General features: G+C 41.5%; 1 protein-coding gene across 2 annotated transcripts in view; it reads right to left on the reverse strand.

The window, feature by feature from the left end:
• The window catches only part of GABBR2 (gamma-aminobutyric acid type B receptor subunit 2), a 982,804-nt gene that overhangs the window by 41,332 nt on the left and 926,657 nt on the right, over positions 1-14,815 (reverse strand). For both annotated transcript variants that reach the window (XM_073630834.1, XM_073630835.1), the window contains exon 15: positions 10,277-10,501. In XM_073630834.1, coding sequence (XP_073486935.1) covers positions 10,277-10,501 — 225 coding nt within the window. The remainder of the gene's footprint in view (positions 1-10,276; positions 10,502-14,815) is intronic.

Consider the following 14,815-nt stretch of genomic DNA (forward strand, 5'->3'; position numbering starts at 1 on the left):
ACATCAAATATTTATGCAAATAAACATTTCAATTATGCATTAATAAATCTAGCAAGTTATTTAAAAAAAAATAATGGCAGTAAAAAAGAGATTTTTTTGCTTTCTCCTTGAGTAAGTCCAACACATGAACATTCATTTAGAAATATGAATATGGTTTATTTCTACTCACATTGGTCTCCTATTAGAGGGCAAAATGATATCAGAAAACATACATAAAGACTTTGAAAAAATAATAAAGACAGTCTATAACGGGGTTGATTTACTAATTCTGAACAGTGCAAAATCTGGCGCAGTTCTACAGCTTTTTTTGTTGTTGTCAAAGTTTGAAGTTAGAAGCTGATGCAGTTATGATGCACATAGCAAAGGCTCACCGCTCCAAGACAATCACCTCTCCCTTGAAACAGCTGTCTCTGCAGAAAGGTAGGTGCTGGCTCTGTTTGCAACAGGAACATAGAACAAAAAAAGGCTGGATAGCCGCACTCCAATAATTCACCTTTATTGCGTGTAAAAACAGAGCATCAACAGCATAGAATACAAATTAACAAGCACATCTAACGCGTTTCACACTTGATACAGTGCTTAATCATAGCTAAGGTGCTAGACAAAAACACAGGTATATATATATATATATATACACCTAAACATCCAAAAACAAGCATGTGTGATGTTGATTGATAATTGTCACAATCCAAAACACCTGTGGACATCTAAGTCAAATACTTAACCACTTCCCGCACGCTATATAGCAATATGACGTGCGCAAAGTGGTTTAGTTATCCTGACTGGACGTCATATGACGTGATCAGCTTTACGAGGTGGTGCGGGCCCGCGGGTGGCACACTGCGCGGTGATCGGTGGTGCGGCGTGTCAGTCTGACACACCGCAACTTTGTTCTAGGTAAAGAGTTTCTGACAGAGACTCTTTACCATGTGATCAGCTTTGTCCAATCACAGCTGATCACGGTGTAAACAGTAAAAGCCGGCTTTTCCTCACTTGCATCTGTCAGACGTGAATAGAGGAGAGGCGACTGACTGCTCCTCTGACAGGAGGGGTCTGCGCTGATTGATTTTACAGTGCAGCCCCCCCAAGGATGTCCACCCAGGACCACCAGGGACGCCACCAGGACCACCAGGGATGCCCACCACTTGTGACCTCCAGGTATGCCACCCATGGCCACCAAGGATGCCAATCAGTGCCCACAATTGATGCCAATCAGTGCCCATCACTAATGCCTGCCAGTGCCTCCTTATCAATGATGCCCATCAGTGCCATCTATCAGTGTACATCAGTGCCACCCATCCGTGCCGCCTATCAATGCCCATCAGTGCTGCATATCAGTGCTCATCAATGCCGCATATTAGTGCCCATCATCAGTGCCCATCAGTGCCACCTCATCAGTGCTGCCTTATCAGTGCCCGTCAGTGCAGCCTCATCAGTGCCAATCAGTGAAGGAGAAAACTTATTTATTTACAAAGTTTTGTAACAGAAACAAAGAAAAACTTTTTTTTTCAACATTTTCTGACTTTTTTTATTTGTTTAGCAGAAAATAAAAATCCCAGAGGTGATCAAATACCACCAAACAAAAGCTCTATTTGTGGGAACAAAATAATAAAAATGTTGTTTGGGTACAGTGTAACATGACTGCGCAATTATCATTTAAGAAGCAATAGCGCTGAATGCTGAAAATTGGCTTGGGCAGGAAGGGGGGGAAAGTACCTGGTATTGAAGTGGTTAAGAATCATTTAAACAAGTTAACTAAAGCATGACCACCACAGTGAGTTCTATATCACGAATAATCACAAATACAAAGAAAATCTATACAAGTATAAAACTTGTATATGTATTAAAATATATATATGTATATGAACATATGGACTGAAGAAATACATTTCCTCCATATATATCTATATCTATAGATATATATCTATAGATATAGATATATATAGATATATATACACACCTAAAAACTTTTATTAGATTACAAGTTACAGATAAACTTCTTGCATAAATGTTTGTATATCGAGCATCAAATATGAAACTCGGATACAAAGATACATCAAAAATTAGTGGGCCAATGTGAGTCAGCATGCCTGAATCAGGAAATCGCAACTGCATATATCAACCAACTACTATAGTACATTATGCCGTTCATAGCATCCCACACACAGATCCACAATAATATGTAATCATACTATTATACAAATCTCTACATAATGATCTTTAATGCACAATATACAAAGTTTTTTTTGGACCAAATGTCCCATTAGAACTTGGTAACTATAAAAGGAAAAAGAGAAAAAAGACAGAAACCCATATATATATATATATATATATATATATATATACAGCATCATACTCTCCCCCAAAAAAGAATACATATCATCCATCATTACAATACCCATATTTAACCTAAAATACAAAGGTATCAAAGAATGAAAAAAGGGGGAGAGAAACAGCCATTAGATAGAGACACTATGAATGTGATATATACACATATAATAAACACACACATGACGGTGACACTTAAATCATAGAGCATGGGAATACGTATCCCCACACATATCCCAAAAAATTGCTAGGGGAAATGAGGGATATAAAGACTAAAAAGGAGAACAAATAAACCATTAATGTGTTTTATTTTATAAATAATAGTGGGAAACATCCCACTCAAAATTGAGGCCAACAGGCTTTCTAGTATTGAGATGAAATATCCAGTAGATCTCCCTCTTACATAATAGCCTAAGTTTATCTCCTCCCCTTTTAGATAACACTATTTTTTCAACTCCCTGAATACATAGGCTGGTAACATCTTTATTGTGACATGCATTCCAATGCCTATCACAAGTAACCACATATACCAAATATTTAGTATTGGAAGTTAATAAATGATGAAACCTTGAAATCTTTATTCAAAGCGGAGGGATAAATAACCTCTCCCCTTTTAATACGGGGACAACATGGGCATCCATGCAAATGCATCGATAAGATCCTTTAAACTGCATGTGAGCGATGTGACCTACTGGTATAGAGACTAGGAAACAGAGTCCCACCAATGGTAGGGGCTCTGCGGGACACAGATCTAATACCTTTGGACAAAACCTTAACATAAATAGGGTCATTATATAGCACCGGCAAATATTTCTCAATAGTATTTTTTATTTTATCAAACTCAAAGCTAAAAGGAGTAGAAAAAAACAGGACATTAATAGACCCAGATTTATCATTCCTGCCCTTCCATCTTTTCCCATTTGTAGATTTACCAGTATTATCACGGAGAAGATCGCTTCTCTCAGTGTTATTTGCAATCTCAATAGCTCTCAATATAACCCCCCTCGGTAAAACGAGATTTCATGTTCAATACCTCTATTTGGAAATCTGATTCATTTCTGCATACACGCTTTAACCTTAAGAACTGGCCAACTGGAATACCTCTATTAGTGTGTTTGGGGTCACCAGAGTCCACTCTCAATAAGGAATTGCCAGAAGACAGTTTCCTATAGAGCCTGGATAGCACCTCATCTCCTTCACCCATTAAAACGACATCCAGAAACTCTACCTGTTTTTGGACGTTTAGGTGTATATATATATATATCTATATATATATATCTATATATATAGATATATATATATATAGATATATATATCTATATATACAACTGTGTGTTTGTCTAGCACCCTAGCTATGATACGGCACTGAATCAGGTGTGAAACGCATTATCTGTGCTTGTTAGTTTGTATTCTGTGCTGTTGATGCTCTGTTTCTACACACAATAAAGGTGAAAAATTGGGGTGTGGCTATCCAGCCTTTTAGTTCTATGGCTATGATGCACAGTTGCACCAGATTTTGTACTCTCCAGTTTTAGTAAATCAACCCCGATGTGTTTTATATACAGTTTAAAGATACTTCTTCTGGCACCAGGAAATAAATATCTATAAAAATTTTAGCACAGTATTATATCAATGTTTAACAACAGCAGATATAGTTGTTTTATTTTATAAAATCAAGGCCAACATTGTATTATGTAATTTGAAATTAGGTGCCCAACATTCTGAACATAATTTTAATGTTGCAAGTAGATTTAAAGTGCCTGCTTACATCCTCTGTCAAAAAGTATATTGAAGTTGCCTGCTTGCGTCCTTTATCAAGAAGTAGGTTGAAGGTTCCTGCTTGCATCCTTTGTCAAGAAGTAGATTGAAAGTGCCTGCTTACATCCTATGTCATGAAGTAGATTAAAGGTGCCTGCTTGCATCCTCTATCAATAACTAAATTAAAGGTGCCTGCTTGCATCCTTTATCAAGAAAAGTAGATTCAAGGTGTCTGCTTGCATCCTTTATCAAGAAGTATATTGAAGGTACCTCCTTGTAGCCTTTAATAAGAAGTAGATTGAAGGTGCCTATTTGCATCCTCTGTCAAGAAGTACAGTAAATTGAAGGTGCCTGCTTGCATCCTCTGTCAAGAAGTACAGTAAACTGAAGGTGCCTGCTTGCATCCTCTGTCAAGAAGTACAGTAAATTGAAGGTGCCTGCATGCATCCTTTATCAAGAAGTGGATGGATTGAAGGTGCCTGCGTGCATCTTTTATCAAGAAGTGGATTGATTGAAGCTGCCTGCTTGCATCCTTTATCAAGAAGTAGATTGAAGGTGCCTGTGTGCATCCTCTATCAAGAACTAGATTAAAGGTTCATGTTTGCACCCTGTATTAAGAACTATATTGAGGGTGCCTGCTTGCATCCTCTGTCAAGAAGTACAGTATATTGAAGGTGCCAACTTACATCCTTTATCAAGAAGTAGATAGAGGATGCAAGCAGGCACCTTCGATCAAGAAAACGATTGGAGGTGCCTGCTTGCATCCTCTTTCAAGCGATATATTGAAGGTGCCTGCTTGCATCCTTTATCAAGAAGTATATATAAGATGCCTGCTTGCAACCTCTAGCAAGAAGTAAAGAAGTAGACTGAAGGTGTTTGCTTGCATCATCTGTCAAGAATTAAAGTATATTGAAGATTCCTGCTTGCATCCTTTATCAAGAAGTGGATTGAAGATGCCTGCTTGCACCCTCTATCAAGAAGTAGATTGAAGGTGTCTGCTTGCATCCTTTATCAAGAAGTAGATTGAAGGTTTCTGCTTGCATCCTTTATCAAGAAGTATATTGAAGGTGTCTGCTTGCCTCCTTGATCAGTAAGAAGTCTGAAGGTGCCAACTTACATCCTCTATCAAGAAGTAGATTGAAGGTGCATGCTTGCATCCTCTATCAAGAACCAGATTAAAGTTTCCTGTTTGCATCCTATATCAAGAACTATATTGAAGGTGCCTGCTTGCATCCTTTATCAAGAAGTATATTGAAGGTGCCTGCTTGCATCCTTTATCAGTAAGAATATTGAAGGTGACAACTTACATCCTCTACCAAGAAGTAGATTGAAGGTGTCTGTTTGCAACCTCTATCAAGAAGTAGATTGAAGGTGCCTGTTTACATTCTCCATCATGAAGCAGAATGAAGGTGCCTGCTTGAATGCTGTATCAAGAAGTATATTAAAGGTGCCTGCTTGCATCTTTTATCAAGAAGTATATTGAAGATGCTTGCTAGCAAGAAGTAGACTGAAGGTGTCTGCTTGCATCCTCTGTCAAGAAGTACAGTATATTGAAGGTGCCTGCTTGCATCCTTTTATCAAGAAGTGGATTGAAGATGCCTGTTTGCATCCCCTATCAAGAAGTAGATTGAAGGTGTCTGCTTGTATCTCCTATCAAGAAGTATATTGAAGGTACCTGCTTAAATCCTTTATCAAGAAGTAGATTGAAAGTACCTGCTTGAATACTCCCTCCTCTCTTTAAGCACCTTCTCATCTCTGAACTGCAGGCACAGTACTATGCAAGATTGACCATAGCTTCTTTGTTAAATTCCTAACCCACATCCTTTCCTACTAGCCATTATGACGATTCTATTTTTTGGCCATAAGCAAAAGAATAGCTGGAGGAGAAAGAGAAGCCTAGCTAAAGCTGTTCACAGGCCATGTATTCATACATCTACATGCTCATACAGGCATAGATGCTTTAGAACAGGGGTGTCAAACTGCGGCCCTCCAGCTGTTGCAAAACTACAAGTCTCATCATGCCTCTGCCTTTGAGAGTTATGTCAGCCTTGCAATGCGTCATGGGACTTGTAGTTCTGCAACAACTGGGCCACAGATTGACACCCTTGCTTTAGAACATACACTAACTTATGCACAGATATATAAATATACTCACAAATATTCTGTACCTTCCCCGTATTTTGAGGATAGGGTAGTGCAATAGCTAACTGGCTGCCACCCTAAGTGTCTGCAACTCCCTGGCAGTGCTGAGGTTCTGGTATTGATTCATGCTACAGACACAATCTTTATTAAATTTGTATGTACTTCTGGTGTCAGCGTGTGTGTGTTCTCTGGGTACTCCAGTTTCCCTCTACAACACATGGAGGAAAAGCTTTCTGGAGGCACAGGAGCAAGGAGAGGACAGCAGGAGCAGGTTAGCACATCCAGGAGTTCTCCAGAGGAGCCAGCCAGGTGGGCTGGTGAGTGAGCAGTCTGGGAGGACTGTGGTGTCAGTTTGGGAGGACTGAGGAGAAGTAGCCAGGAGGGCTAGTGAAAGGGACAGCTGCATGGAAGGGGGGTGTATGCTGGACACTGATTTTTTTGCTAGTGTGTTGGAGGAAACAGAGGAGTGTATATAGACTGTATATATGAAACGTTGTCCCTGAAGTTGTCTATGTCAAGTGGGCATCCTATAATACCCCTACTCCCCATCCAAGTTTAATTCCCTCATAAAAATAAAAATACAAAGTGCTGGACTGTTTTCTGAATCTGGGAGACTGTGCAAATTTGGTGTGCCTGGCTGTGCAAGGTGGGGTATCATTTTGATTTTCGCTGGCTTTTGGTATTGGCTGCGTAGGTGTAATGTGAAGATAGACCCAATCAGCAACGTAGCAGATGTGGTAACAGCGACAACTATCCTGCACCCAGCAATGTAGCTCCCAGAGTGAGAGGTCATCAGCTCTGCCTAGGCCACGGTAACCACCAAACAGCACACGGGATGACAGCCTCTCACTCCTGCAGCTTTGAATCCGATGTCCCAAGAGAGCAAGCACATCCAAGAGAGTTCCAATAATCTGCTCACCCAGAATTCTTTTAGTTTTCTCAGCACACTGAAACTTGTAGTTTTTAACAGTATGAGGTCTATTATAAATTCAGTTGACTGGACTGCATTTCCCACAATCCTTTGCTATCAGTAAGTGGCTTCTCCTCTGCAGTCAGGAAGTCATGTGATTTTATATATAGTATATTGCATTTATTGTCTTAAATAGTCACTGCAATTTAACAATTCTAGTTTAGTCATAAAATAAGACATAGACAATATTAATTTTTGCTTATCCAAACGTAGGCAAATATTTTGTGAAGCTTGTGGGGATTATGGCCTCAAGAATGTATCAGAATTTGCCCACGTTCAATATTACTGTAATGTATAATATGCTTTTGGCTGGTGGTGCCACTTTCTTTAAATAGCCAGTCTGCAAACTCAGGGACACGGGTGGGGACATTTAAAATAATTGTGGCTCATTAGTCAGGCGCCAGTGCCATCCTAAGCTCGCAGCTGTGCTAGTTCACCATGTAAATTAGTGGAAGATTGATTTGGTTTTATTAGATTAGTGCTGCCTAATGAATAGGGAGTGTTGCTAATTAATCTTTACTGTTGTGGGCAGTAGTCATTCTTTCATATGATAAAATAAGGCCAATATAATGCAAAATATGAAGGTAATCTTTACTATCCCTTTAGAAGTATAGGCAGACTCATGTGTAGAAACAGCTGGCTGGGACATGTGTGTGTTTGCACATTACGCTCACTCAGTTTATGAAGCTACTATTAACTACAAAATCACATGATAATCCTCTTGCAAAATGTGTAATCCGCAAACAGCCTTGTTCTGGGAGGATGCAGAGAGAAAATAACAGATAAGGAGCTGAGAGAGGAATGGAGTTTTCAAAGACTGATAAAACCGAAATGATGAAGTGTATGTGTCTATGCGTGTGAGCATATGCATTTACAGTGAATACACAAGTTAGACGTTCTTGGATTGTTTGTAAGCAGGCAATTGATCTTTCATGCTGTTGTTAATGTGTTATTTGGGCTAACTGTTCATATTATTTTATTAGTATTCCATTTAGCATTATGATAGTTTTTTGTTCAAGATAAATACCCAGCAGTAATGGATAAACAACAGTATATTAGCAAAAGTGTGCTTATTCCAGAATTGGCAAACTTATAGATATTAAAATGTTGAAGGACAATAAAGCAGATGCTGTATGCTACATGAGTTTGCAGTACAGATTTAGCTGCACATCATGACACACTAGTCTCTTCTGCTTAAACAAGATCTATCATTATAATTTTTTAAAGTTCTGTCCCCTGTGCGGCAAAGTACACATAGTACTTTGTCCCATGCTTCAAAGTGCTCTCTAACCCTAGTTCTGAGGACCGACCTGCCCCACTTTCCCTCTTGCCATGGCCGATCTGCCAACATCTATGAAGGAGACGGCTGATTCATAGCTGCAGCTTATATTGGCAGAGAGAACTTTCCCGTGACAAGGAATGGCAACAAGAATGAAAAGGAATGGGGGATGTGTCAGTCCCTGCATTCCTCTTGGGAAAGTGCTCACAACCGAGACAAGTTTATTTCTAAATCAGGTGTATCGTAGCTGGTGTCAGATTGGCTGCAGCAGTGAGGGTGGGCAGGTCAGACCTTTTAAATAGGGTTGGACAACACTTAGAAATATGGGAAAAGTACTATATGTACAGTACATTGTTAATTAAAAAAAAAGGTTTAGGATAGGACAATATATACAAAAAAGCAGCAGTGGAATAAGGTGGTCATGACAAGGTGCAAAAATTATTTACGCAATGTTCATCAAAACTGTAAAAAAAAAAAAAAAATTATATTGATAGATCTTCTTTAAGGGGGCACATCAACATGTCCCGATCACCACTATTCTCCCTGAGAATGGATGCCAGCAGCTTCTGCCATCCTAGTGCTTTTCTCCTTGCCCCTTCTATATTGCCATACACTTGCAAGGTCGTCAAAAACAACTTGTAACATTAAGGTGATGGTTCCCTGAGGACTGTCAGATCATGCCTTCATGTCCATATCTGTAGGCTTAAAGCGGAGTTCCACCCAAAAGTAGCACTTCCGCTTTAAGGCACCCCCAGCAGCTCCTGTTTGTGAAACTTTTGGGGAGAAGGGGGGGTGCAGGTAACCAATTTTGACAGGTACCTGCTCCCATTTCCGTTCCGGACGCCTTAGGCGATCGGAATCAAAAGTTCTCCTTCCCCCCTCTCTCCCGAACTCTTCTGGGGAATATTACAGGTCCTAGAAAACTTTGGGCCCAGTCACAGAGCGTGGCGCCGCTCGCACATACGCAGTTTGCACCCCGGCTATGAAATCGCAAGCTGTCACACCCGGGTGCCCATAGTGAAGATTCCGGCGCTGCCGGCGGTGGACATGGATTGAACACGGCTGGGGTGAGTGCACTGCTGGATCGTAGGACAGGTGAGTGGCTGTTTATTAAAAGTCAGCAGCTACAGTTTTTTTAGCTACTGACTTTTAATAAACAAAAAAAATGACTGGTACTCCGCTTTAAGCTACTGCCTTTTTCAATATCATGTCAAATAAAGCCCAAATGTGCCTGGTTTCTACAATTACAAAATATCTTCCTGAATTACTGTACCTATAATCAATTGTGGTGGTCTACTTTCTTCATAATAGAACTGACATGCTAATTAGATCAGTTTTAGGCACGTAGGCAGTTTCAAAAGCTGTCACTTCTACACACTTGTCCTTTTTTAGTGCCTGGTTTTTGATCATTTGAAAGATGAAATGTGGTCAAATAAGCTTTTTTCCTTAAACTATTAATAAGCTTGCATTCTGGGAAACTAACAGTACTAACCTAAAAAGCCGTTGACTTGAAACAGCAATATACTGTTCAAATTGCTTACATATAGGTTGATTAAATAATGAATATACTGATCCGTATATATCTCCAATGCCTGGATCACCCTTGTTTTTACAGCTGCATAGATGATAAATTAAGAGGTTAATACACTTTTGTATGAATGGGAGATGAGCACCGCTGATCTTTAGCATGTCTTGTTAAATCTAGGTCACAACACGTTGCACATTGAAGGCTGTGAGTATAAAACTGATCGCATGACAGAATGAATTAGTGTATAAAAATAGACCTGTAAATAACTTACCTTTGGCACAAAAACTAGACAGAGTGTAATCGTACTGCAGAATATGATGACTAGAGCCACAATACAGAACTGGACGTTTGGCTGGTCTTTGGTGAGGAAGGAGACAGCAGCTCCTATAATACACATTATGCCCACGTTGTATACACTCATTCCAATATACTTGCTGTCATTCAGTGCTGGTATGCTTACATTTCGTGTCTCCCATGCCAAGAAGCACCCAAATAACTGGTGGAAATAAAACAGACAGAAATCAATAGTTGTGGAAACATTTGAAATACTTGAATTGGGTTATAATCATAATACATCCCGTAATATGCTTTACCTCTGTGTAAAAGAAATCTGTCCATAATGAGGGGCTAGAACATTGCTTTAACCTAATAGATACACACTGCATTTTGTTTCGTAAGTCTGACCTAAAATATTTACTGGGGAACCTAAATCAAAACTGAATATTGTCAGCTAGTAATACAGTTTAGCTAAACTACGCAATCTAACACTCGTAGCAATTTACTGCATGTTGTCTATAATTTATGTAGCAACCTCTACCTAGTGTAGGTGCTAGAGTGACATTTTTCTGTAATGCAGGTAAATTCGAGCAGGCCTAGCCAGAAGCTAGGCCTGTTTGTTTTGATCTGTGTGTTGGGAGATGCCTAGAGTAGGCTGGTGACTCATAGCTAGTTTCACCTCCCTTCTGCTTCTAGAGGCTTTAAGGAAGGTGAGGAAGAGAGGTGGAGCTGTCTGGGGTGTTCTAAGGATCCTTGACCAATCCCCAACCTGAACTGGCAGAGGGCAGGCCTTCTTAAATTAGGGTGACCAGACATCCCCGGTTTCCGGGTTCAGTCCCCGGATTGAGGACACTGTCCCCGAACCAAGTCTGTCCCCATTTTTGTCCCCGGATTGGATTTGAACAGGGGCTGGGTCAATTTCAAAGACAGTCAGTGCAGAATTAAAAAATAAAAAATCTGAATTACAACCCCCCGCTCTGCCACTCCTACTAGCTTAGGGGGTGGGGTGTATTTTTTTAATTTTCTGTGCCCCTTTCTGATGATCATGTGCTGGTCGGAGCAGAGAGAATATTTCTTCAGTTTTGGGTGCATGCACGTTCCGCTGCTGCTCGCATGTTCTTCTGCCTTGGGTCAAGTCCCGGCCAGCCACTTGCCCATCTCCTTGCCTTCCCTGGTGGAGTGATCTTCCTCCACTCCCCACCCAGTAGTAGCCGGGGCCCGGAGAGTAAGGCTTGACAGGCTGTGAGGTGGGCGGAGGCGGCGGCGACGGGCAGTGAGCCGCTAATTGCCGCCATTACCAGTAAAAAAAAAAAAAATGTCCCCGGATTTCATTACAAAAATCTGGTCACCTTACCTTAGATACCTAAAGTCAGCCCAGCCCAGCTGGGGAGGAGTTGTTCAGGTGGAAGAACTAGAGATGGAGTATTAGGCTGTCGGGGCCTTTGAGGAAGCCCACTACTCAAGAGAGGACAGCTGGGAATACTGCTGGGCAAGTCTCCAGGAGGGATCCATCAGGTGTCAGTAAGTGACAGGCATAGTCGGTAAAGCTGGGAGAGGCATGCCAGAGCAGATTGGGAGTGTGCAGTCTGAGATGGATGTGGAGCCAGCGGGAGAGACTGTGATGTTACTGGCAGTGAAGTCAGGCTGCTGCAGCTTGGAGGGCTGTCAGGGTTTGCGGAGGGCTGACTGGGATCAGTAGTCCACCAAAGAGGGCAGCCAGCACCAGAACTTTGTTTGCTACACTATAGGGACTTGCAGTCCTTGCCTGTAATAAGGTACTTTTTCTAAGGCCTGTCTGAAATCACCTACAGGGGTACCGCTACATTTAGAACTTGGCAAGCACATCCAGTAGGTCTGTTGTGGATGAAAGTGATATTAAACCCAAAGGAAAACATTTATTATATGGCAGCTTAGCAATTCTTAGATGTGATGGCTGCATTCATTTTCCTCTTTTGGCTTTCATTCTTCTATTTTCACCTAGTGATCTGGCCAGTAAGTCTGTTGTCTTTCAAAAGAACAAGTTCTCTCGCAGTTACAGGGATGAGACAAACCATATATCACTGGCAGGGGTGCTTACAATGATAATCTATTCTTTTTTTATGTAAAACCTTTATGTCAGAAGGAAAAAAAAATATTTGCTGTAACTACTTATAAAGTGTTAGCTGGAGTTTGGCTTCAATTTTTTAGTGTATTTAAATCTGCTAGTCCATCTAACACTCCCCTCCCCCCAGATTTACAATGCTGCTGTCCAAATGTGTTGTATATAGGGTGCTTCTGTATGAATGGAACCTCTGGATATCCTGGTTCTCTGGGCTACTATCCAAAGGGACTAAGAACAACTGGAGGATGCACATAGGGCACTTGAGAAGTACTCAAATAGGTAGAAGCAAACTCTAGAGAAATATAAATATAAATAGAAAGAGAGGCGCTTCTAAGTGCAGAAAAACCAAATACAGTTAGAAAACACTCACAGAAAGGTTGTGTTAAGCGAGCTCATCATCCCACACAGACATGGCAGTAGGTCTCCAGTCATGGCCCTCCAGGATCCTCACTAGCCGACAAGCAGCAGAGACAAAGACAGATGCCAGAAGCAAGATGGCCGACCAACTTCCAGGACCAGCTTGGAGCACATGCACTGGAAGTCAATTCAGGAGGGGGCAGTTATATGTTTCAGAGTATGTGCAGAACTCCTTTTTCAAACCAGCAAAGTGCTGCTCAGTCCTCTGTGCATCCTCCAGTTGTTCTTAGCTCCTTTGGATGGTAGCCATCTTGCTTCTGCCATCTGTCTTTCTCTCTGTTGCTGGTCAGCTAGTGACGATCCAGGAGAGCCGTGACAGAAGACCTACCAGTACACATCTACGAGGGATGATGAGCTTGCTTTACACTACCTTTCTGTGAGTGTTTTTAACCACTTTTTTTAAAATTCACGTAGCTGTCTCCTGCTCCATTCTTCTGTTAGCCTGAGAACTTCTTACAAGTTCTCCATCACATATGATAAAAGCAGCCAGAGTTTTGTGTTGGGGAGGATTCTATAAATAGATTAGCACAGAGCTGAACGAATCAAGGGACAGAGCTGAAAGTCTCTACCTATGAGGAGAGGGGGTGTGTGCCTTTCCTCCAATCAGCTGTCTTGGCTCTATGCCCAGGCTTTACTGCAGTGATAACCAGGAAGAGAAAATCTCCTAACATGATGTGCACTTTATAAACAGTATATAAAGCTGAAGACAGCAGACATACATGTAAAACTTGTGTAGAGAGATTTGTTTCATCCCTATGTATCATCTGAGGCTGTTCACTTCACTGGGTATATGTGAGGGCTTACAATATCTCACAAAAGCGACTACACCCCTCACATTTTTGTAAATATTTTATTATATCTTTTCATGTAACAACACTGAAGAAATGACACTTTGCTACAATGTAAAGTAGTGAGTGTACAGCTTGTATAACAGTGTAAATTTGCTGTCCCCTCAAAATAACTCAACACACAGCCATTAATGTCTAAACCGCTGGCAATAAAAGTGAGTACACCCCTAAGTGATACTGTCAAAATTGGGCTCACTGTGTCAATATTTTGTGTGGCCACCATTATTTTCCAGCACTGCCTTAACCCTCGTGGGCATGGAGTTCATCAGAGCTTCACAGGTTGTCACTGGAGCCCTCTTCCACTCCTCCATGACGACATCACGGACCTGGTAGATGTTAGAGACCTTGCGCTCCTCCACCTTCCGTTTGAGGATGCCCCACGGATGCTCAATAGGGTTTAGGTCTGGAGACATGCTTGGCCAGTCCATCACCTTTACCCTCAGCTTCTTTAGCAAGGCAGTGGTTGTCTTGGAGGTGTGTTTGGGGTCATTATCATGTTGGAATACTGCCCTGTGGCCCAGTCTCCAAAGGGAGGGGTTCATGCTCTGCTTCGGTATGTCACGGTACACGTTGGCATTCATGGTTCCCTCAATGAACTGTAGCTCCTCAGTGCCGGCAGCACTCATGCAGCCCCAGACCATGACACTCCCACCACAATGCTTGACTGTAGGCAAGACAACCTTGTCTTTGTACTCCTCACCTGCTTGTTGCGACACATGCTTGATGCCATCTGAACCAAATAAGTTTATCTTGGTCTCATCAGACCACAGGACTTGGTTCCAGTAATCCATGTCCTTAATCTGCTTGTCTTTAGCAAACTGTTTGCGGGCTTTCTTGCGCATCATCTTTAGACGAGGCTTCCTTCTGGAATGACAGCCATGCAGACCAATTTGATGCAGTGTGTGGCGTATGGTCTGAGCATTGACAGGCTGACCCCCCCGCCCCTTCAACCTCTGCAGCAGAGATAACCTCTGGATATGACGCTGAGCACCTGCACTCAACACCTTTGGTCGACCATGACGAGGCCTGTTCTGAGTGGAACCTGTCCTGTTAAACCGCTGTATGGTCTTGGCCACCATGCTGCAGCTCAGTTTCAGGGTCTTGGTAATCTTCTTATAGCCTAGGCCATCTTTATGTAGAGCAAAATTCTTTTTTTCAGATCCTCAGA

The sequence above is a fragment of the Aquarana catesbeiana genome, linkage group LG05, assembly GCF_042186555.1.
Source record: "Aquarana catesbeiana isolate 2022-GZ linkage group LG05, ASM4218655v1, whole genome shotgun sequence".
Classification (NCBI taxonomy): Eukaryota; Metazoa; Chordata; class Amphibia; order Anura; family Ranidae; genus Aquarana; species Aquarana catesbeiana.